This window comes from Trichomycterus rosablanca, chromosome 21, assembly GCF_030014385.1.
Source record: "Trichomycterus rosablanca isolate fTriRos1 chromosome 21, fTriRos1.hap1, whole genome shotgun sequence".
Classification (NCBI taxonomy): Eukaryota; Metazoa; Chordata; class Actinopteri; order Siluriformes; family Trichomycteridae; genus Trichomycterus; species Trichomycterus rosablanca.
The window spans coordinates 17,276,721-17,302,855 of NC_086008.1; the positions used below are offsets into that span (position 1 = coordinate 17,276,721).

At 39.0% G+C, this 26,135-nt stretch overlaps 1 protein-coding gene across 2 annotated transcripts in view; it reads right to left on the reverse strand.

Moving 5' to 3' along the window:
- Positions 1-26,135, reverse strand: part of dmrt1 (doublesex and mab-3 related transcription factor 1) — a 50,347-nt gene that overhangs the window by 5,151 nt on the left and 19,061 nt on the right. The window contains exons 4-5 of one of the 2 annotated variants that reach the window (XM_063018158.1): positions 15,952-16,126; positions 8,623-8,863 (exon numbers count right to left, since the gene is read on the reverse strand). In XM_063018158.1, the coding sequence (XP_062874228.1) occupies positions 8,805-8,863; positions 15,952-16,126 (234 nt within the window). In that variant the 3' untranslated portion in view covers positions 8,623-8,804. Of the gene's footprint in view, positions 1-8,622; positions 8,864-15,951; positions 16,127-26,135 lie in introns of those variants that run through there. The other variant, XM_063018157.1, reaches the window with a different exon arrangement.

Sequence of the window (26,135 nt, forward strand, 5' to 3'; positions counted from 1 at the left end):
GTACACGGTGGCTGTTCTGCATGCCAACATGTTCTGTGTCACAGCTTCATTGAATTTCATTATCAGCATATTACTATTTAATAAAGATCAATATGGTGCCTGGCAAATCCTTAAACACCTTCAGTGGGTCCTACATTATCTGGTGCTTTAAGACAATGCACAAAAAGACCAAAAATCTACCAAAAATACAAGGATACTTCTTATTAAAAGTAAACGGTGAGAAACAAATCACACAAATGAGTATCCAATTCCCTTGTCCAAATCTGATATAATGCACATATAGATGTTTTGTGATAAGGCCTGACAAAGTCCTTAAAGTTCTTAAAAAGGTATTTCACTGTTTCAGCCAAACATTATTCAGAATTAAACTTGGCTGATGGTTTAAAAAACTTTTACGTCTGTCAATTGTAAAATAGTTTTGAAACAAGATACGATTTACTCGTAGAGCTTTTTCTCTAGCTTGAACTTTTGCCCTGTTCACCTCTGTTAAACGGAATATCTTATATTTCCAAACTATTAAATTGTCTTTGTGTGGTTTAACAAAAGGAAGCCTTTTTTAAAGCCCAGAAAAGGGGGCGGGATAGGATGAAAGAAGCTCAATCATTTCTGGCAGTCCGAACAAAAAGTGAACAAAAGCCCAGATGTGAGAGAAGATGGTAATTTAGGCCTGATCTATTGTGGATAAGACGTTCCTGCTGGGGCTCATATACTACCTGCACTGGGCCATGAGGGTGCACAATGCCTCCACTTAGATAATCACAAGATATTCACACTCCGTTTACATAGCGTTTGCAAAGTTCCAACAGGCTTAAAAAGCACTCTCCATATACATTTGACCATACAATATATTAATTTAAGTTTTTATTAAAAGTTTAGTTTCATTTTCAAGCATAAAGTTTTTTTTTATTTTCTTGTTTACCACTTACATACCCTGGTCAGGGTTGCAGTGCAGTCCTGTTTTCCTGGCGGTATCAATGCAGTAACACACAAAATTGCCAGTAATGTCTGTATGTACACGCCTGACAGCACCACTGTGGATCTGAACCCTGGATCCAAGTGGTAGTGGCCTAGCGCAATTTGAGTGCCTGTTATTATAATTACTGTATTTTTATATATATTTATTTTAGTTTAAGTAATTTAAGTGCTGAGACATGAGAGTGTTGTGGATAGGAAATGCTGTTTGTGTAATGTATTTTAATTAATATAGCTGCATGAAAAATAAACATAACTTTTAGTGTACAAATGAAAAAAAAAAAGTGTTTTTTGGTACATTAACCTGAAGATTTGCTGCAAGAGACTTAATGTCGCAGAGGAGGAAATTTTAATTGCAACTGAGGCATAAAGCATACAGGGTTTGTTTTAATGTACAAGGTAGTAGGTAAAGTCACCGGTTTAAACCATGAATAAAAATCCCAAAGTTTTCTATTTAAAAATGGCAAAGACTAAATTATAAAAACATTATAGAGCTTTAAAAGGAAACAATAATAATAATGATTTTTGAGGTGGAATATTACATACTCATCAAGGCAAAAATAATCAAATGGACAAGATGTGTTATTTTATATTCAAATAGAAATCCTGGATGCTGTAAGTAAACAGATTGCACAATTATTTTGGTGTTATTAAGTCCGCATGATTTTACACACTGTACTGTAGGTGGTAATTGTGTGTATCTGATGTTGAGGAGATGAATGTACATGATGTACTTTAGATAATATAAATGAAAACATACATGGAATCAAAACTTATTCTTAAAAAGAATTATAAATTTTCTGCACTAAACTGGAATTCAATTAACTAAAATGTTGCACAGAAAAACTTCTGAAAAAAAGGAAATTACAGATTTATATCAGTTAATTTTTTTAAATCTTTAAATGCATTTCATTACAAATCATATAATTAAGATATTATTTAAAGGAATTATTAAAAACACATACACTTCAGAATTTCTTAGTATTTGTCACTTAAAAGCAAGCAATCACATTTGTCGAATTCCCCGAAAGTCAATTTCTTTGAAAAGGTCAAGTTTGCAGCCATTGTTCATCTGAATATGGATCCATTGCAGGACATTGCACAATCAGCATTTCTTTTACTTACTTCCACCTAGTGCTAATTTAGAGCAGCCAGTAAAACTACTGGCATGTTTTGGAAAGTAGAAAATCTTTTAATTGCCTGAAGTTCACCTATGTAAACATGCTGTGCCAGCATGCTGCCTACAATTTATTGTCTACATTTACAACCCCAAATCAGAAAAAGTTGGGACAGCATGGAAAATGCCAATAATAAAAAAAACACACAGAGTTTCTTACATTTACTTTGACTTTTATTTCATTGCAGACAAGATTAACCTGAGATATTTCATGTTTTGGCACCGAGGAGACCAAGTGATTTAGTGTTTTTGTCCCATTCTTCCCTTGGCAAGGGCACTGACACAGCCCCATACCATGACAGATCCTGGCTTTTGGACTTGTTGCTGATAACAGTCTGGAAGGTCCATTTCGTCATTGGTCCGGAGCACACAGCGTCCATTTTTTCCTGGAATGCTGATTGATCTGACCACAATAAACATTTCCACTATGTGATGGTCCATCCTAGATGCCTCCGAGCCCAGAGAAGTCGACGTCGCTTCTGGACATGGTTAACATAAGGTTTCTTTTTTGCACAGTAAAGTTTTAAGTGGCATTTGTGCATGTAACTCCGTATTGTAGTGCTTGACAAAGGTAATCTCTTGCCCATGTGGTTATATCAGCTATTGTTGAGTGGTGGTTCTTGATGCAGTGCTGTCTGAGAGATCGAAGATCACGGGCGTTCAGCTTAAGTTTGCGCCCTTGGCCTTTGTGCACTGAAATTCCTCCCGATTACTTGAATCGTTTAATGATATTATGCACTGTAGAGGGAGAAATATGCAAATCCCTTCCAATCTTTCTTTGAGGTACATTGTTTTTAAACATTTCAATCGTTTTCTCACGCATTTGTTGACAAACTGGATCCTCTGATCATCTTTGCTCATCAAAGACGCCTTTCCTGGATGCTTCTTTTGTACCAAACCATGATAACAATCACCTGTTGACATCACCTGTTTAAAATTGCATCATTATTTAGTTTTTCACCTCATTACTAGCCCTAAATTGCCCAACTTTTTCTGATTTGGGGTTGTACTTACAATAAATTACTTTAAACACAACATCACTTATTATTCTGAAATGTTAATCTGATCATGTGTAATGCATAGCGCACTAACTCCTTCTGATGCTTGATGTTTTTGCATATCTACTAGCTGCTAATTAGCTGGCTGAAATACACCTGCAGGCTAGGAGTACTAACATAGTAAAGTGTAAGTAAGTAATATTTTGCAGAATGTTTACTTGTAATAGTAACACAGATTGTTGACTTGTATTTTAAAATTAACAAAATATGTAATTTGGCCAGAGATGCTGAAACTTGTTCCTTGTAACTGTAAAGGTCAAGTGAAAGTTTACAAAGTTCAGAGCTCAAGCTTGTAAACCAAAAGATTGTGTTAAGTATCGTACTGCTGCACTGCCCAGTCATATAACAGTTGAAGTGCATCACTAGCTTTTTGTGAATACCATTAGAAGTGACACTTTACTCCCCATTATTGGACTATTAGAGAAGAGCATGAGTGGCCAGCAGTGTCTGACAGAAGGCATCAAGTGAGGGTCAGAGGCTAATTAAACACAGAAGCACCTCCAGCCCTGCATTGTTAACCAATCTGTCCCCAGCCGGAGAGTGTCACTGAGAGAATTGACAGGCCCTCCTCCATGCTAAATCACCGTCACTGCTATAGCGCTCAGCCGACCCTCACAAAACGACCTGTCTATCTCTGGACTCCTGCTTTGATCTGTCGAAACATTATGGATATACCATAATGACCTGAGACGTGCAATCAATGCTTTGAGGGATTTCTTGTCATTTTGTTTAAATGGAGAAAATAATTGTGAGCGTGTTATAAGAATTGTTGAGAAGCAGCATCGTGGGGTGGAGCAGAGTGTCCCAAGGGTGAAATGACTGTCTTAATACATTCAGATGGGACCCTTAATCCAAGCAAGCTACCGGAGACTTAACAGCACCCTAGAAAATATTCCCCTTCTATGCACCACACAAACATTTTAAGATCAGACCTACAATATTTTCATACAATACTTGATATTACGCATATACTGTACATTAAAATCTAATATTTAAACACTATTTTGCTGTAGCAAAGTATTTATTTATATTCAGTACGCTTGCCTTTTTTTTCAAGTTACTTAACCTGTCTGAGCGCTGGACGTTGGCAAAGGACAAAGAAGAACATAAAACAGTGCTCCTTACCCACTGAATCTTCTCAGTGCCTCAGGCAAGTCTTAATGGGGATGTTCTACAACACATTACAACAGTGCTTGAGCCCGGAGCATGCAATTACACTGGTATTTAACCAATCCATAGAGAGCAAAAAGACAAAGCATTTAGCATCGGCAGCACGAAAGGCAAGACAGCATGAAATGGAGGAGTCGCTAAATGTGCCTTTAGCTGTTAGCAGCACACTGTAGTTAAACTCCAGTCATGGATTTCGCCCCCGGGCCACTCGTCCCGTGTTAGATTTAGTACTAGATAGCTTTCATATTTTGGCTTGGCCTTTACCACATTTCAGTGCAATGTGTAAAACTGTTAAATAAATCTATTAGGTTCATTAAGGATAAACAATTTTATTTATTCATTCATTCATATATTTATGTTACTAACTGCTTTATGTCAGCCGGGGTCACAATGGGTCTAGTGCAACCTGGAAACACTGGGCACAAAGCAGGAATATACCCTGGACAGGGCAGCAATCCACTGCAGGGCAACATACACTTTCAGACACACACTCTCTCACACACACACACACACACACACCTAGGGGCAACTTAGAGCAGTCACTCAACATTCTGCATAATTCTTGGTGCTAAGAAAAATTTGGATGACCAAGATAAACATTAAAAATTCCAAACAGGCACTGAGCAAAAATTCCCAGGACTTCATTATCTTTGTTGCTGTGGTATCCACTATACTGTCCAGATGAGCAAAATGCTGACTCTATAAACAAACAGGCCAATAAGTTTTCATGGTGTTTGATAAATTTGTCTGTGCTAGTATTGTTAAAATAGCGTTATGTTGTCACACGATTTTTACCCATATTACCTTTATTTAACCCAATGTTTTGACATTTACATTTTCAGCATTTTTAGCAGACGCTTTTATCTAAAGCGACTTACAGTTGTGACAGTATACAGTCTAAACAATCGAGGGTTAAGTTCTTGCTCAAGGGCCCAACATTTCCACCCTAGCAGAGGTGAGGCTTTAACCCGGCAACCCTCTGATTACTAGTCCAGTATCTTAACCACTAGGCTACAGCTGCCCTTGACCAGCAGCAATTTTTTGGTTCTTGTCGCCCAAATCGCTGATGGCTTATCAGTGTTCATGCTGGAAGCATCATCATTGGCTGCTCAACAGGCTGCTTTGTCCCATTGCCATCACAGCCAGTCTGAACATAGGGTAAAACATTCAAGTACACTGCATGATAAAAACGTATGTGGACAGATTATCATGAGCCTGTAAGACGTTTTCAAGTTGGCTCCCACTTTACTCCTCTGGCGGTTCTTTTTAAAATATTTTTGAGTGTGTCTGTTGGAATTTGTGCCCATTTGGTCAAAAAAGCATTTGTGGCCTCCAGACACGTATGTTGGATGAGAAGGCCAGGCTCGCAACCAACATTCCAATTTATACCAAAGGTGTATTTGAGGGCAGGGCTCTGTGCAGATCACTGTTCCTTCATACCAAACTTGATATAACTGATATTGGTATTGAAACACTTAGTAGACACATTCTTTTTCGGGCAGTGGTAGCTCAGTGATTAAGGTACTGAACCAGTAATCAGAAGGTTGCCGGTTCAAGCTCCACTCCTGCCAAGTTGCCACAGTTGGGTTCCTTAGCAAGGCCCTCAACCCTCTTCGCTTCACAGCAAGAAGGTCCTGGGTTCGATTCCCAGGTGAAGCGGTCTGGGTCCTTTCTGTGTGAAGTTTGCATGTTCTCCTCATGTCTGTGTGGGTTTTTTCCGGGAGCTCCGATTTCCTCCTGCAGTCCAAAGACATGCAAGTGAGGTGAATTTGAGATACAAAATTGTCCATGACTGTGTTGGGTTGCTGTCGTCCTGCCTCTCTTGTCCGATCACTCAGGTTTGATGACGGTGGGGAGATGGGCGCTGATGTCCTGTGAAAGCCTTCATGACCTTGTTACCTGCTTGCTCTCCCTTTTAGTTATGCTGTAATAATTAGGGCTGCCGGAGTCTAAAACTCTCTGTAAAACTGTTTGTCAACTAGCATTGTACATTATTAACTACATTCTCTGTTGTTTTACCCCGAGGGCATTCTGATGGAAACCTGTTTACCCGCCGAGGTTAAGGATTAAAGTCGAGACTGCCGGGACAACGATGCTGCTCCTGTCAGATGTGACGGGTCTGGAGTAATTGCAACGACAAGAAATCACTACAGACTTTATTGAAGACTAGAGCGGATAACAACTCTATTATTATTTAATTGTTTATTTATCTATTTATTACCAGTTATGACTTTTAGATCATTTAATTCTGTGTTTGTATGATTTGTGTAAATCGTGTATTTATTTAAAGTATCCTCCAGGCCACCCAAGAAGGATGGGGCCCTGCTGAGTCTGGTTCCTCTCAAGGTTTCTTCCTGTAATTTTCAGGGAGTTTTTCCTTGCCACAGTCGCCCTTGGCTTGCTCAACAGGGGTTTTTGTATCTGTTGGTCCTGGATTTTGTAAAGTTGCTTTGAGACAATGTATATTGTAAAAAGCGCTATATAAATAAAGTTGACTTGACTTGACTTGTGTTTGACATTGAACTTGAACTGATGAATCTTGAGTAACCAGTGACTACCTGTCCTGTCATGAATGTAACCGAAGTGTGTAAAACATGACGTTAAAATCCTAATATAGTAATAATCACTGCAACACACTTGGGACTGACACAACGTAAGATTGGGAAGTTTTTTTTTTAAATAATTAAAAATAACTGTTTTGCAACTTTCTACAAGTAAGCAGGTAAATAGGTGATGCAATCATGATAGATTATACCAAGAGCAATGAAAAAAGGCTCAGTTGTTTACAAGCAAGGTTGGTTTGAGATTTGCCCCTTTTTGGCCTTGCAGTTTACACACATCAATTGGTCTGGATTCTCTTAGTCTTTTAATATTGTATTCCAGTGATCATACATCCCGCAGATAGAAACACATTTAAAATAAACATGCTTCTGCAGTTAAAATAACTGCATTCACATGTGCAGGACTACATATGTTATATATAAAACATCCAGAAATATAACAGACTGACACAAATGAAAATGTGTGCTGTTTTAAAAGTGTAAAAAAGACTCTAAAAGTGTAAGTGGCAATGGCACTAGTAACTTGGATATCTGTAAAGCCACCATTGATGCTCAGGGGTACATGATGGAACCTAGTGGTGAACATGTTTACACAAAGTTAAAATAAGAAATATACAATTACTACAATATACAGAACCTAATAAAGTTGATAAGCTGAAATCTTAAATATATTGTCGGACAGTTTTCAATAAAATACATGTAACTAAGGACATCACAGAGCACCACACACTCACACATTCACTCACTCACATCTAAATATGGAAAGTAACGGGACCCATGTTCCAGTGTGACACCCATTGTCAGAGATATTGCAACAAAAAAGTAATACATTTTTTAATTATTAAATGCAAACTAGGGAAGGTGTTATAATGTGATACATTACTCCATTTACATTTACTGACATATACAGTGAAAAATATTTAACAATTTTAATTTTTTGTTGTTTAATATATATTCAGAGCAGAGATGGGGACTCGAGTCTGCGACTCAATTCCGAGTCGCACGTAAGTCGCACACACAGAGACTTCAGACTCGACTCAGACTTGTTTCAAATGACTCGGACTTGACTTATGACTCAACGCAAAAAATTACTCATAAACAAATGAGTCCCTAGTGTCAGTTCAGTGTGACAATTATATATATATATATATATATATATATATATATATACAGTCATGGCCAAAAGTGTTGGCACCCTTGAATTTTTTCCAGAAAATGAAGTATTCCTCCTAGAAAATTATTGCAATTACACATGTTTTGTTATACACATGTTTATTTCCTTTGTGTGTATTGGAACAACACAAAAAAGCAGAGAACAAAAGGCAAATTTGACATAATTTCACACAAAACTCCAAAAATGGGCCGGACAAAATTATTGGCACCCTTTCAAAATTGTGGGTAAATAACTTTGTTTCAAGCATGTGATGCTCGTTTAAACTCACCTGTGGCAAGTAACAGGTGTGGGCAATATAAAAATCACACCTAAAACCAAATAAAAAGGAGAGAAGTTGACTCAGTCTTTGCATTGTGTGTCTGTGTGTGCCACACTAAGAATGGAGAACAGAAAGAGGAGAAGAGAACTGTCTGAGGACTTGAGAACCAAAATTGTGGAAAAATATCAACAATCTCAAGGTTACAAGTCCATCTCCAGAGATCTTGATGTTTCTTTGTCCACGGTGCGCAACATAATCAAGAAGTTTACAACCCATGGCACTGTAGCTAATCTCCCTGGACGTGGACGGAAGAGAAAAATTGATGAAAGGTTGCAACGCAGGATAGTCCGGATGGTGGATAAGCAGCCCCAATCAAGTTCCAAAGAAATTCAAGCTGTCCTGCAGGCTCAGGGTGCATCAGTGTCAGCGCGAACTATCCGTCGACATTTGAATGAAATGAAACGCTATGGCAGGAGACCCAGGAGGACCCCACTGCTGACACAGAGACATAAAAAAGCTAGACTGCAGTTTGCCAAAATGTACGTGAGTAAGCCAAAATCCTTCTTGGAAAACGTCTTGTGGACAGATGAGACCAAGATAGAGCTTTTTGGTAAAGCACATCATTCTACTGTTTACCGAAAACGGAATGAGGCCTACAAAGAAAAGAACACAGTACCTACAGTCAAATATGGTGGAGGTTCAAAGATGTTTTGGGGTTGTTTTGCTGCCTCTGGCCCTGGGTGCCTTGACTGTGTGCAAGGCATCATGAAATCTGAAGATTACCAAAGGATTTTGGGTCGCAATGTAGGGCACAGTGTCAGAAAGCTGGGTTTGTGTCCTAGGTCATGGGTCTTCCAGCAGGACAATGACCCCAAACATACTTCAAAAAGCACCCAGAAATGGATGGAAACAAAGCGCTGGAGAGTTCTGAAGTGGCCAGCAATGAGTCTGGATCTAAATCCCATTGAACAGCTGTGGAGAGATCTTAAAATTGCTGTTGGGAGAAGGCACCCTTCAAATATGAGAGACCTGGAGCAGTTTGCAAAAGAAGAGTGGTCCAGAATTCCAGTTGAGAGGTGTAAGAAGCTTGTTGATGGTTATAGGAAGCGATTGATTTCAGTTATTTTTTCCAAAGCGTGTGCAACCAAATATTAAGTTGAGGGTGCCAATAATTTTGTCCGGCCCATTTTTGGAGTTTTGGAGTTGAAATTATGTCAAATTTGCCTTTTCTTCTCTGCTTTTTTGTGTTGTTCCAATACACACAAAGGAAATAAACATGTGTATAACAAAACGTGTAATTGCAATAATTTTCTGGGAGAAATACTTCATTTTCTGGAAAAATTTCAGGGGTGCCAACACTTTCGGCCATGACTGTGTATATATATATATATATATATATATATATATATATATATATATATATATATTTATTTATTTATTTATATTATTATTATTATAAATGTTCTGCTCTCTAATAACGCTCCGACAACCCGCAACGCACGCAATGGGCTTCCGGCGTAGTGATGAAGCTTTCTAACGATATCTAAATAATATTGGAGCAAAAAAAAAAAAAATGCTATAAGAAAAGTCTGTACACAAATCATATAACACAGTTACTTTTAAACTAAGAAATTGACCTTGTGAGTTAAGGTTGTAGTAGCGTTAACTGTGCTACTTGGATCATGTTAACAAATGTTTAAAACCCTGACAGCTTTTCTGTTACATGAGACGTTACACCTCTTCCTGTTAAATTATTACCAGTCCACTGCACTTAGACCTTGAAGAAAGAACACATTTGTTTATAATCCCTCAGTAAATCAAGAGTGAATGGGACCTTTATATATTTATCTGAGACTGTGTATTTCCAGAAATGTATTTTGTTTAATCTGATCTTAATCTTTTTTTAGGAGGGGGGAGAGGGTGTTTAATAGCCTTCTTATCTGTAATCGGTCACAATTGTAAGTTGTTTTGGATAAAAAAGAATCTGCTAAATTCCAAAACTGTAAAATGTTGAACAGCCACTCATTGTGCAATCTGAAACTTAAGATTTTCACAATTATTATCCTTCTTATGTCTGCACAGGTGTGACATGAATGAGGTTCAGCCATGGGTTATCCAAGGTACTTTGGTTACGGACCCCCCTTAGGAACCAACTGATTGGCTACTTTAAGCGACCCTGAGAATTTACTAAGTGAGTAAATAGCTGGGTGTGTGTGTGCCTGGTGCCCTGTCTAGGGTGTAGACCCACCTTGAATAAATTATCAAGATAATATGTTATGTATTCACTCACCTTTAAAACATTGTTATTGGTTTCATGAGCTACAACAACCACACACGTTAACTTTGTGTGTATATATTTACTGCTGCTGTATAACCTGTCAACTTCCTTTACCCCAATCTATTACTTGGAACAGACCTGCATAGAAACCCCAGTGACTGTATATTATGGTAGTTTGTGTCGTTCTGGTATGAGTGTATCAAGTACAGCAGTGTTGTTAGGAGTTTTAAATTACTACAGTTAGAGACTAGTGCATTGTGTGTTAATCTTCCTCTACAGTTCATAAGTACACACTTTCTAACCTTAGGACACTTTTGGCTTAATATTTTTGGTTGGTCATTGGGGGTCCCTTCAGTTTATAAATGGGGTACAGCAGGGTGACAAAGTTTACAGTGCAACAGATGGACTACAGTCAGTAAATGTATACTGGTGTATAAAACCAAGCACCTAGGCATGCAGACTGCTTCTACAAACATTTGTGAAATAATGGGTTGCTCTCAGGAGCTCAGTGAATTCCAGCGTGGTACCGTGATGCCACCTGTGCAACAAGTCCAGTCGTGAAATTTCCTCGCTACTAAATATTCCACAGTCGTGGAAGAAGTGGTAGCCACGTAAAATGGCAGAGCAGGGTCTGCGGATGCTGAGGCACATAGTGCGCAGAGGTCGCCAACTTTCTGCAGTCAATCGCTACAGACCTCCAAACTTCATGTGGCCTTCAGATTAGCTCAAGAACAGTGCGTAGAGAGCTTCATGGAATGGGTGTCCATGGCCGAGCAGCTGCATCCAAGCCTTACATCACCAAGCGCAATGCAAAGCATCAGACGCAGTGCTGGAAATTCTCTGGGGTGACGAATCACGCTTCTCCATCTGGCAATCCGATGGACGAGTCTGGGTTTGGCGGTTGCCAGGAGAACGGTACTCGTCTGACTGCATAGTGCCAAGTGTAAAGTTTGGTGGAGGGGGATTATAGTGTGGGGTTGTTTTTTAGGAGTTGGGCTCGGCCCCTTAGTTCCAGTGAAAGGAACTCTTAATGCTTCAGCACACCAAGAGATTTTGGACATTTTCATGCTCCCAACTTTGTGGGAGCCTTCTAGTCCAACATCAGTGTCTGACCTCACAAATGCGCTTCTGGAAGAACGGCCAAAAATTCCCATAAACACACTCCTAAACCTTGTGGAAAGCCTTCCCAAAAGAGTTGAAGCTGTTATAGCTGCAAAGGGTGGGCCGACGACATCATATTAAACCCTATGGATTAAGAATGGGATGTCACTCAAGTTCATACGCATGTGAAGGCCGACGAGCGAATACTTTTGGCAATATAGTGTAAACGGCTTACAAATTTATACTTAATACAGGTGTTCCACATAATGTGAACGCACGTTTTTCTTCGTTACAAATGGTCAACATGCATAATTAATAAAAACTGATTATTTACAACCCTGCCCCGAAATTCAGAGCTGACTACAGAGTGCTGTGTAGCAGGGGATTATTTAAACATTTAAGAAAAAATTATATCAGTGAAATAAGCACTTCTGCAGCACTGCAAGGGAAACACTATAAGAATGTGTGCAATATGATGATGTCTACTTTTTTTACTAGTTAAATTTATTTCTGTTTGCATAACATAATAGCTTTGCCCAGCATATTTATCTTCCCTCCATGAAACTTTTCAACATCAACAAAAACAAAGAACTAAATAAAATAGTAAAACCTGAAGCTGTCTCGTATAACACTAAAATTCCAACATAACTCACAGCGGGCACATCATCTCTGCGTAGGACGGGGCGGGTGGATGGGTGGGGGAGCGATGTGGGGTGGATGTAAGCCAGCCCAAGGCAGGTGATGAAGTGCAGTGTCACTAGCGGTGTGGGCGATTTACGGCAAAGTGCTGCTGACGAGCTAGCGGCAGTAAAGCGAGCACAGGGGCGTATTTCACAGCGAGCTGGCTTTTATGAAGAACACTTGGACGCCCCGGCAGGGCCGCCGCTCGTGACGGATGGAGAAAGACGCATGACAAGCTTCATCATTGTTTGTAAATCTTAACTGTTCCCGCTCACTAACCCCAGAGGCAATTTTCCCGAGACACCGGTGGAGAGGGCCTGCTCGGAAAGGACAGCGTGGCACTACTGAAGGTTATTTGGCCTCATATTTGGCCAATTGATTACTCCCCCCCCACCCCAACCAGAGTGCAGAGGGGGCAATAAACACACAAAGGGCCTGATGGGAGCACAGGAGGTGCCATGGGTATATGGATACCCAAGAGGCCTTTTTAAATGATGACATGTCTACAAGAACATTATAAATAAAGGATCTCACTCTCACCAGTATCCAAATGTAAATGGTTACAAGTAGCTTCAACGTTCTATTAAAGTTCTATTAAATTAACACTAATTTTCTGTTTTCTTTCCCAAAGTGGGGTCAAAATCAAGCAGCTACTCAGGTCTGGTTGTACTGTCTGTACTAGCAACAACAACTAGTCTTCTGAAATGGACTGAAATGGGAGGCAACTCGGTACAGATAACACAGACTACTTCAGCCGTGCATGCAAGGTCCCTTACAACCAACTGAACTGGGTAGAATTACAACCCCAAATCAGAAAAAGTTGGGACAGTATGGAAAATGCAAATAAAATAAAAATGCAGTGTTCCTTACATTTACTTTGACTTTTATTTAACTGCAGACAGTTTGAACCCAAAATATTTCATGTTTTGTCTGCTCAACTTCATTTCACTTGTTAATATAACTCCATTCCTGCATTTCAGGCCTGCAACACATTCTAAAAAAAGCTGGGACTTTTTTATCTTTGATGAGCAAAGATGATCAGAGAATCTCCAGTTTGTCAACAAATGTGTAAGAAAATGATTGAAATGTTTAAAAACAATGTACCTCAAAGAAAGATCGGAAGGGATTTGCATATTTCTCCCTCTACAGTGCATAATATCATTGAACGATTTAAGGAAACGGGAGGAATTTCAGTGCGTAAAGGCCAGGGGTGCAAGCTTAAGCTGAACGCCTGTGATCTTCAATCCCTCAGACGGCACTGCATCAAGAACCGCCACTCAATGATAGCTGATATAACCACATGGGCAAGAGATTATTTTGGCAAACCTTTGTCAAGCGCTACAATACAGAGTTACATGCACAAATATCACTTAAACTGTGCAAAAAAGAAGCCTTGTGTTAACCATGTCCAGAAGCGGCATCGACTTCTCTGGGCTCGGAGGCATCTAGGATGGACCATCACACAGTGGAAATGTATTGTGCTCAGATGAATCAGTATTGTGTGCTCCGGACCAAAGACAAAAATGACCATCCAGACTGTTATCAGAAACAAGTCCAAAAGCCAGGGTGTGTCATGGTATGGGGCTGTGTCAGTGCCCTTGGTAAAGGTAACGTACACTTCTGTGATGGCAGCATTAATGTAGAAAAGTACATTGAGATCTTAGAGCAACATATGCTACCTTCAAGACGTCATCTTTTCCAGGGACGTCCATGCATTTTTCAACAAGACAATGTAAAACCACATGCTGCACACATTACAAAGGCACGGCTGCGGAAGAAGAGGGTACGGGTACTGGACTGGCCTGTCTAGAGAGAGTGTGTGGAGAATTTTAAAATGAAAAACGCGACAACAACGACGACCCCCCGTACTGTTGCACATTTTAAGACGTGTTTGCAGGAAGAATGGGACAAAATAAAAGCTGAAACACTAAATCACTCGGTCTCCTTGGTGCCAAAACATCTTTTAAGTGTGATGAAAAGGAACGGCAACATTACAAAGTGATAAATGCTTTACTGTCCCAACATTTTTTGGAAGGTGTTGCAGGCCTGAAATGCAGAAATGGATGTTTATTAATAAATGAAATGAAGTTGAGCAGATAAAACATGAAATAACTCAGTCAAGTTTTTTCATTATTTGCGTTTTCCATGCTGTTCCAACTTTTTCTGATTTGGTGTTGTTACATTTTATTAAGGGTGCCTGAATCAATGTTGAAACAATCTGTAATTCTTCTTAAAATGGAAATTTGTGTAGTATTGCCCTTCATTCCGCAGCAAGAAAAACAGACTTCTCTATTTGTCAAAGTCTGGTTAAAACAGAGTGGGAAGACAGGTCGCTTGGGTGGTGCAGCGGTCTAACACACTAGCACGTAATTTTGAATCTTAGCAGAGCACCAACCTAGCCGAGCATCCACACAAACACAATCAGCCGAGGGAGGAAAGGTTGGACGGTGTCTCTTTCGACTGTAATATGCAAACTCTGGTCTGGGTGCTTGCGTGTGTAGGGGAAGGGTGGTGGTCACATTGAGTCTAGCGTGGCTCTCCTTACGCAATACGGCTCTGTGTGAAAAATCAACACTGTCAGGTGATAAAAAGCGGCCGCAAGTCAAAATAAACTTGTAAGGGACATGTATGTGACTAAATAGTGGAAACATGCCTAATATTTGGTTAATTATATGTTAAGCCCTACCTTATTCACGGCAGTCAAAATCACGTTGAGAAAATGAGTTTTTGGGTTTATGGCTTAAACACTTATTAAAAACATATAGTGTGAAGATCTTATTAAATAAATATGTACTTCAAACAGGTGCAAACAGTATGCAGTATTTGCTTTTTTGGAAAGCACAGGCAAAAAAAATTAAGCTGCCATTATATCGGTAACTGCGTAATCATTATCTGTGTTTTCGGACCACCCAGACTGAAGGGCTTTTGTCCTGTAATGGACCGTAGAACACCCTGGAGTGAGAGTGTAGGGGATAGACACCCTTATAACCGAGGCACTGGAAAACAGCATGTACAATTCATTAAGACCCAGATAACTTAAAGGGTTTTGGGAAATAGGGGCACATTAGAGATGTCAACATCACGTATAAAATGCCTATTTAACAAAAAATATTCCAGGTTGTTTAAAGTCAGACGGCAGCTAGTCGTTTTAATAAAAGTCACAGGTATTACAACATTAACTTAATGACATATTCAGAAAGTCATATCAAGTTCTGATTTTGGTACCATCATTAGTAAAGAAGTAGTTCCTTTAATAGTAGAGTTTAGAAACTGTAGGACTTTAGTACTTGTAAATGTGCCTTCTGTCACTTTTAATCCCAAGACCTAAGAACAAATGGATGTAATAAAAGTTTTACTTTTCATTTTATTTATTTGTGTGAATTTTACGGCACCCTTGACTTGCAGAGCGAGCCTCCCTCAGATGTACTTGCTCATGCTGTTGATAAACTCTGGATAAAACTTTATGGGCCTGTGAATGGTGTGCGTGTGTGCATGTGTGACAGGGAGAGGGTACACTGACCTGAAGCTTTGGGTTCGGGACAGGTGCTGTTATCCTCCAGGGTGAAAATAGGGGGCATGCAGGGAGCTGTGCCCAGGCCCTGGCTAAGGTAGGAGGCTGCAGAATAGTAGGAGTGCATGCGGTACTGCTGCGGCATGTTGTGGCTGGACAGGCGGCTATCTCCATTGGGCATCTGCTGTAAAATCATATGAATCGCATTTAGAGACACAAACGGTGAAGATTAAACCCACTGCAACAAAGAAACCTATGTGTATATGTATAACTAGTATATAATTACTATGCTCTGTCAGTTTGTTATTAAGAAAATGTAAGAAAATGAACCGCAGCCATGCATATACACTGATCAGCCATAACATTAAAACCACCTCCTTGTTTCTACTCACTGTCCATTTTATCAGCTCCACTTACCATATAGAAGCACTTTGTAGTTTTACAATTACTGACTGTAGTCCATCTGTTTCTCTAAATACTTTTTTTAGCCTGCTTTCACCCTGTTCTTCAATGGTCAGGACCACTACAGAGCAGGTATTATTTAGGTGGTGGATCATTCTCAGCACTGCAGTGACAATGACATGGTGGTGGTGTGTTAGTGTGTGTTGTGCTGGTATGACTGGATCAGACACAGCAGCGCTGCTGGAGTTTTTAAATACCGTGTCCACTCACTGTCCACTCTATTAGACACTCCTACCTGGTTGGTCCACCTTGTAGATATAAAGTCAGAGACGATCGCTCATCTACTGCTGCTGTTTGAGTTGGTCATCTTTTAGACCTTCATCAGTGGTCACAGGGCGCTGCCTACGGGGTGCTGTTGGCCAGTCCAGCAGTGAAAGTGAGGCGTTTAAAAACACTATCAGCGCTGCTGTGTCTGATCCACTCATACCAGCACAACACACACTAACACACCACCACCACGTCAGTGTCACTAAATACCTGCTCTGTAGTGGTCCTGGGAGAGTTCTGACCATTAAAGAACAGCATGAAAAGGGGCTAACAAAGCATGGAGACAAACAGATGGACTACAGTCAGTAATTGTAGAACTACAAAGTGATTCTATATGGTAAGTTAAGCCAATAAAATGGACAATGTGTGTAGAAACAAGCAGGTGGTTTTAATGTTATGGCTGATCGGTGTAAATGTAAGAAATAACAGAAAGTGAACCAAGGTGTTTTTTTTTTTTTTTTTTATATTAAACTCTGTCAAAAAATGTATACCCTTAATGTCCTTGTACAAGTACAATGAGTTTCATAATTATATAATCAGCATAATAATTTCAAAATCAAATCTTTTAAAATGTGAATTTTAGAACTTTGAATTTGGTCAGTTCCCCTTTTTCTGTAATGACAGCATGCACACGTGCTGGCATGAACTCAACAAGTTTAAGAATTCAAACCCTGGATCCCAGCGGTAGTGCGCTAGCGCAGTTTACCATCCAGCCACCCAAGTGCCTCAGATGTTTTGTAAATTGCAATAAAAAATGTATGTGTAGCACCCAGGTGGCACCGAGTTTCTGAACTCATCGGTTCAAAACTTGGTGTTGCCACCGGTTGGCTGGGTACCATCTGGCGGGCATAATTGGCAGTGCCTGCAGCAGATACTAATTGGCCAACGTATCTGCAGGGTGGGGGCCAGACTATGTGTGGGTGGGTGAGTTTTTATACACTGATTTTGCTCTCCTTGGATGCAATCTGTTATCTCTCAGCAACGGAAGACAAAATTGAGTGCACTAAATCGGGAGGAAAATGGGGAGAAAATGCATTAAAAAAATAATAAAGAATGTGTGATTGTTAATTTTCTTGAATCTTATTTTAACTGAAAAAGTTAAAAAGATAAAAGTTTTTTACTGATCAACTTTATTGTTTTTCTGAAATATAAACACAATTAGAAGATGCCTGCAACACCCTCCAGTGGTGAGCCATGACCCATTATTGGCTTGTAAAGACTGAGCCTTTGATGGATCCTTGTTTTACACCCAGTCATGATTCCCTCACCTGTTACCAATTCACTCTAATTTAGCTACTGTCCTTTTTTGGAGTGTGTTGCAGGTATCAGATTCTAAAAGTAATGATTCTTCTTTTTACTGCATTTTACAAAACTGTCTCAACTTTTTCAGAAATATGGTTTGTATTAATAATAAAATAAATTACATAAATGAATAAATAAATATTTTAAATCAATTAACTTTGCTTTGTGCCTTTATAGTTTTCGTTTTTTACGTTGATTGCAGCTCTCAGTCTCTTATCTTTCTCACTATATATAAGGCTACTTTGACAAATCAAAAATTACAATGAACAGTTGTCTTTTGCCAAGGTTGGGGAAAATACCTGTACAAAATAGTAGCATAAACCAAAAAGCGGAATAATGAACATGGAGCAGGATTAAAGCTCTCCTACGTGTTTTTTTTGGGCTGTGGACACGTCATGTACAGTGCATAAAGATACAAGAAGGTACAAGAGTGTAAATGCATTTGGGACAGTGTTAAATCTGTACAATTAACATGTAGCATTTTTTGATATTATAAGTACATGCCCATGATTTTTTGTTTAACGTTAAAAAAAAAGAATATAGCTCATAACTTCAGCTTATTGATTTAATAGAATATGAATATTGTATTGATTTAAAAGAATTGATATCATTATCAAATTCAAATAAAAGTACAAAGGACAAAAGCATAACTCATGGAAAATTCAGAAAGTGTTCTTAAAAACTTACTGATCCCAATGCAAACGACAAAACAAAAAATGCAGAATTTAAGACACAAACAGCATTTATTTATAAAACCATTATGGTACTGTGCATGCCCCATCATGAAATGTAAAAAAAGAAAAAAAAAAAATCCTGTGCAAGTTGAAGTTAACCCTCATCCATTGTCCCTGCCGAACAAAATTAACTGCTACATATCTACATACAAGTTATTTCTTTCTGTGTAAACTTTAAAATAAGCTGTCAAGTCAGCAGCACCGGGGCTTTAGGCGATTTTAAATTTCAACTTTATGGAATCTGATTTCTGTCAGCCAGTAAGATGTCACCATTTATTGTTTACCCCATCAATTCCAGACAGCTTTATAAACTGTTATTTAAGCTAGGCTGGCTTTTTGCATTGCCTATGACTAATACAACAGAAAATGAACTGTATTTTTCTGGCCATGCTCCACTGACATGTTCATTAAACCAAAACGCTGGTACAGTAAGAATCTGAAATGTGCCACAACAAGCATTGAGATGTACCGTGTTCTGCCTGCACAAGAAATCAATTTCAGTGCACGTTAATCCATCTCATATTTTTGCCAGACTAAATCAATTTTACGGCATTAAACTGTCCTGCATGCATTAGTATTTTATTTGCCAGTCCAACATTATCATTTTGACCCTGTTTACACATGATGGCTTCATGCGGGGTAAGCGTTTAGGCTCTCCTGCTGTTTACTCCCCAAAAAGGAAAAGTAAAAAATTACATGAGAATAAATACTATATATCTGCTATGTAAAATATTTTTATTTTATGTTTTGTGAATTTTTTTTTTTTTACAATAAATATAAAAGTAATATACATTTTAATTAAAAGAACAAACAGGTTGTTCTGCATCCTGAGCCAAATATATACTGCCTGGCCAAAAAAAACACTAATATTTCGTTAGACCGCCTTTAGCTTTGATTACGGCACGCATTCGCTATGGCATCGTTCCACAAGGTTCTGCAATGTCACAACATTTATTTCTGTCCAATGTTGCATAAATTTTTCTCTTACTGTCACTATTAAGCTTCCCTGAGTTCTACTGGAGTTTTTCTACCATTTGATTTCACCAAACGTTTAAGTGATCGCCGATCACTCAAGATTTTTTTCCGACCACATTCCTTCCTCGAAGATGATGTTTCCCCACTGTCCTTCCACTTTTTAATAATGCGTTGGACAGTTCTTAACCCGATTTTAGTAGTTTCAGCTTCTCCTTAGATGTTTTCTCTGCTTGATGCATGCCAATAATTTGCAGTGGAGTAATTGCACCAAGAATGACAAGAACTCACTACAGACTTTATTGAAGACTGGAGCGAATAACAACTCTATTATTATTTATTTATTTATTTATCTATTTATTACCAGTTATAACTTTTAGATCATTTAATTCTGTGTTTGTATGCTTTGTGTAAATCGTGTATTTATTTAAAGTATCCTCCAGGTCACCCAAGAAGGATGGGCCCTGCTGAGTCTGGTTCCTCTCAAGGTTTCTTCCTGTAATTTTCAGGGAGTTTTTCCTTGCCACAGTCGCCCTCGGCTTGCTCAACAGGGGTTTTTGTATCTGTTGGTCCTGGATTTTGTAAAGTTGCTTTGAGACAATGTCTATTGTAAAAAGCGCTATATAAATAAAGTTGACTTGACCCTTCTGAAACAGATTAACATCTTTTCCATGACCACAGGATTTCGACACATGGTTGTTTAACAAATGAGAAGCTACTCCCTGCATCAGTTAGGGTTAAATAACTTGTTGCCAGCTGAAACATAATCACCCATACAGTAATTATCCAATGGGAGGCTCTTACCTATTTACTTACTTAAGTTATTGTACAGCCACCATTAATGCTGAGGGGTACATATGCATTTTGGTGCAACACATGCAGATGTGTGGAGCATAATGACGTACAAACGACAACAGAAACACCAGACTATTAAGCAGCTGAAGCATTGTATCAAGAAAGAATGGGGGTGTCCTCAGTTTTTAAATGATGACAGAATTCTATTAAAGGAAACTGGGAATTGTACTTTTATGGACAAAGAAATGAACTTAACCTTTAAAATTCTGACTTCAGAGGGTTTTCTGAAAAGGAGGTAACAATGGCAACACTGGCCGTCTACCTTACCTTTGTATAGCACACAGCAAAGTCTCAGCGCCAAGCTAAACTCTAAGCTCACTTATATAGAGTCGCCAGTCCACCCATTACTACAGGGAATCATATATTATACTTCAGATTTAGATAGACATTGTACATATTCAATTGCATTTGTACTAATTCCGTTTTAGCCAAATTTTTTATTTAAGTATGAAGGCTGTACAGGGTGCCAATCTACTGCAGGTCAACATAATAACAAATTTACCAACAAAAGAGGCACATTAGAGTAACCAATTCATCTTAAGCATATTTTTGGGAAAACCAGTACCATGGTTAAATGGATAGGAGAGTACCATGAGGAAATCCACATGAACATAGGAAGAACAAAATCCCCAAAAATCACAGCAGCACAGGTCTTATGTGCTAGCCCACCAACACAGAGATCTCAAACTCTTGAGTTTAAATCTTGGCAGTGCTACTGATCTGGCCGGGCATCAAACAGGCACTATTGGCTGTGTCTGAAAGAAGAAAATGTCAAAATGATTCTTAATTGCTGCTGCAATTGCAGCCTTTGCTAGTTGATTGTGGCGCCTGCATGAATGTTGGTTGATTTATGGATAGCCTGGGCCTGTGGTGGAGTGTGGTTCTCCTCAACAAAGTGGTGGGCTAGCATATTACAGAGCTGCACAACCCAGGTGCCCAAGACATATTAGGGTACACATTATGGTAAATGCATGTCAATAAAATCAACATACGATCAAAAAGTTTCTGCACTTTTTTTAAAACTCTATCAAGAATTTCAAAAACAAATGACATCACTTTTCTACACAGTCACCTTCTGACACATTTTTCCCAGCGTTGTAACAACTTTTTAATGGCATCAGAAAATTTTTTTTTGGTTGAGCGCATAGCCACTGATGCAACGCTGCTTTCACATCATCATCACATGAAAATCTTCTTCCCCTTGAAGCTTCTTTGAGCGGTCCAAAAAGATGTAGCTAAATCCAGACTATAAGCTCTCTTAGACACGACCAATTACTACTCCTCCTGTCCTCACAGTTTCCAATGAAAGAGCGCAGTAAGAGCGCAGAAACTTTTTAAAGATCAATCATATAATGCAAATGCAAAGGACATGCCATTTAAATAAGGTCTTTAGGTCCAAGAGGGTCATTTTCATGAGCTAGTGTACATGTGTTCGGGTCTGACTTTCCCTTTCAACAGGAAGAAAGTTGGCATTGTATAGCGTGTGGGCACAGTGCTACTTTTGGTGTGAAAGCTCCAGTGCAGCCTCCATTAACAAGGGCTGGCTCAGCTGCATTACCTCCCCCAGACTGCTCTTATCTGGCACCATCAGCTATCTGGATCCTCTACGCCACCCTCATATTTTCATTCTCCACCTGCAGTGCAGCGGAGCACTTCTTGCTCAAGGTGGGAGAGGGTGAGAGATGGACAAGCTAAGATAAAAACTCGCAGGGGAGCATCACCCCCCACCTTTTTACATTTCCGTTATGTGTAGCAACCAGTGTGCACTGTCCAAACACAGGGACTGGAAACTATGGTAACATAAGTTTCTAAGGTGTATAAAAATGCAATTCACCTGGTAACACTGGGCATAAGGCAGAAATATACTGCACACACACATACACTCACGTGAAGGGGGTTATTTAGAGTAGCCAGTCCACCCACTGCATGTTCTTTTAAGATATGAGGAAACCGTAGTACACTATACAAACAACAGTATTAGGACACCCCTTCTGATTATTGAATTTATTTGTTTCTGCTACAACAATTGCTAACAGGTGTATTAAATCAGTTATGTAAAAGAAATTATATGCTCCCAACTTTGCAACAGTTTAGGGAAAGCCCTTTTCTGTTCCCGCTTGGCCTGTACAGAGCTCTGACCTCAGCCCCACTGAACAGCTTTGGATTGAACTGGAACATCAATTGAGGCTTTCTTGACCAACATTAGTGCTCAGCCATACAAATGCTCTTTAGACTAAATGGGACAAGTTCCCACAGACATACTTCAAACGGCTGTGAAAAGCCAAGAGCAGCTGTTGTTGATTGATTGATTGATTGATTTTATTGAACCATTTCACATTTTCTAAATAGATGCAATGCCTCTTATAAGAAACTGAAACAGTCAGGGATAACACAAAAAATCCGTAGACTTATTTCCATTGTGGTCCCTTGTGTTCCATTGTGTTAAGGCTGAAAAGATCACAGAGAGGTCACTATTTTAATACCATTTGTTCCATTTGTTTTTAACGGAATGTCCAACAAGCTGGTGGCCAGGTGGCCAAATACTTTTGGCCATACAGTGTACCTCGAGAAAAACCATGCCAACATTTAGAGAAAGTGGCAAAAATAATCATACATGACTGAACTCAAACCTAGAAGTGAATTTATCAATTTTGTTTATGGACTTATGATTTTGTGAGGTACGGAAAACCAGCTACTGTGAACCCAGCATACGTGACTGACAGCGTATTGTTACCAAACAATCATTATGCTGAAGACCTTGCGAGATCAGACTAACACTTTTTTTTAGCTTTAACATCAATCCAAATACAGTTCTACAAAAAAAACATGAGCTTACATCTGGTTCAGCTTTATTTACAACATAACCACTCATCACTCACTCATCCTGCAGAAGGTGCCATTACGCATAATGAAATCAACATTCAAGTATTCAAGCGTGCTGAAATACTAAAGCAATATCATTAACCTTCGCAATTCAAACTGCACAACGTGGTCTGATGAAGCCAGTGACCCTGGTGCAGGATGTCACTGTCAGGCTCCTTACCGCACAAACATACTGAAATATAGCACCATCAGCACCCCTTATGGATATAAGACTCACCGACAAGTCCCTGAAGAAATACAGAGCTAATTTATTTCTCACTTAAGTAGATCACATTTGATACAACAGGGATACTCTGAAACATAAATCAGCTTGAATATACAAGTGATCTCCATAATTAAGTTATATTACATGCCGGCGTCGAGACAGCATCGTATGTCTGAGGGTTTCTCAGGTGATTGATAAAAGCTGATGAGATATTAAAGCTGAAGGGCCATGACATTGAGGATGCCCTCAATTTCAAGCTGTCTAATTCAATGTGTGTAAATGGAGATCTTCAGCATTATACAACACTGTAGCAGACACGCCTTAACAAAACAATGGACTGCCTCAGCTGTCTGACACACATTCAGCAACAGAACGTTTTAATAATAGAGCCCAAAACACTATATTGGGAAAGACTGCATTACTGTAGACAAATAAATATAAAATATCAGGTGTATATAATTTTTGCTTATATCTAAAGGTACCCAACCATTAAGGAAGATTATTAGTGCATTCTAGTCATTGTAATGAGACAGCTGGATTCTTATCCGGTGGCCTTCGGTCTATTTGTACCTATAGGCACTGTTTGCACTATAAATGTGTGGGAAAAAATCTGATTTGTAATGATTTGTTTTTCTATAAATTTTATAGATAGTAACCAGTAAAGTACGATTTACTGCTTTGCCTTTTTTTTCCTCAAATCCATTAACAATCATTAGCTGTCTGATATCTGTTGATCATGAACCCATGGCATTCCATTTAAGTCATGCCTTAAAATCTGTACACAAGATAATCAGTTTAGATACAGAACAGTAAGAAAAGAAAGTCTGGGTCTGCTTTTCATTTTTTACAGTCTGTTTATTTAATGACCTTTTTTGTAACCTTTAAGAAAAAAAAATACAGGTAACTGTTAAACCAGCCTTCAGTGTAAATAAAAAACAAAAAAACATTGTGGCTGTTCCCAAGCCCTACTGGTCAATGTGTGAAAAGTCACAGTTTTGCATTGTAACATGAATAAAAGCCTGTGGTCTGATGCAGACTTGCTAGAGGGCTGCTAGGGGGTCATCCTGGTAATAGTCAAGGTATGCAGAGCAACACACACTTACCCATCCACATCCTCACTCACAACCAATGCCAGTTTAAAACAGCCCATTTATTTTTAGGAGGTGGAAAGAAACCAGACTACCATGAGACACTATGTTCTTTTTTTAAAATATAGTTATTCTAATAAGCAGTAACATCCAGTAAATGTTCAATGTAGAAGATGTTTTGTATTCTCTCACTCATTTCGAACTTGGGACCTACACAACTAACTACAAAAGGTTTTGCAGTCCTCAAGAAAATGTAACTAACCTGATTCCATATCATGTCGCCTCACAGCAAGAAGGTCCTCGGTTCGATTCCCAGGCGGGGCGGTCCGGGTCCTTTCTGTACAGAGTTTGCATGTTCTCCCGGTGTCTGCGTGGGTTTCCTCCGGGAGCTCCGGTTTCCTCCCACAGTCCAAAGACGTGCAGTCAAGTTAATTGGAGACACTGAATTGCCCTATAGGTGAATGGGTGTGTGTATGTGTCTGCCCTGCGATGGACTGGCGCCCTGTCCAGGGTGTTGCTGTGTGCCTTGCGCCCATTGAAGGACTGGGATATGCTCCAGCATCCCCCCCACCCCCCGGCGACCCTAACTGGATAAGCGGTTAAGAGAGTGAGTGAGAGTGAGTGATTCCATTTCACAGCCAGTAATGTTATTTCAGAGCTAATAATGCACTCACGTCATGCATTCACAAAGATAAAGTACACATTTCAACAAAAATGATGTCAGTGAGTTTATAATAGTAGTCAAACATCTAAAAATGCACTCAGCAGTCACTTTATAGGAAAGACCTATACACCTGCAAAATAATGTAGTTCTTCAATCAGCCGGTCATGTGACAGCAGTAGTATGCATAAAATCATACACATGCAGAACAAAAGTTTCATTTAATGTTCTCATTAAACATAAAACATAGAACAATGTGATAAATCACTGACTGTGGTATGTTTTGTTGGTACCAGATGTCAGTAACTGCTGTTTTTTGTGGCTATGATTTTATCTGGGTAGCATAAACTGCTCTGAAATTTCCAAAGACTTCCATTCTCTGATAAATATTTAATTAAATAAACAAATTTAACTACACTTTTTTGAGTTGTGGAACTTAAAATTTAAGTTGTTAGCCCTCTGAGCTTTATTTAAATATTAAGATTTCTCAGATCTGTTGATGCAAATGTACAGAAGGTCATCATGGTGATGTGTATAGAACTGTAAGTAAAGAAAGTATATTTATTAATACAAACAAGCTATTATTATAAGATTACATTATTCTAAGTTAAAATAAAACAATTCTCTCGACAAATGTCCACTTGCACTACTTTTGAACTCCCAGCCTCAGTACTCTTTTGGTCACAGTTTTAGTTTTAATTAGTCACTCTATAGAACTGTGTCCCCGAACTCTGCAGGCCTACCCAAAAACATTATGGCATATT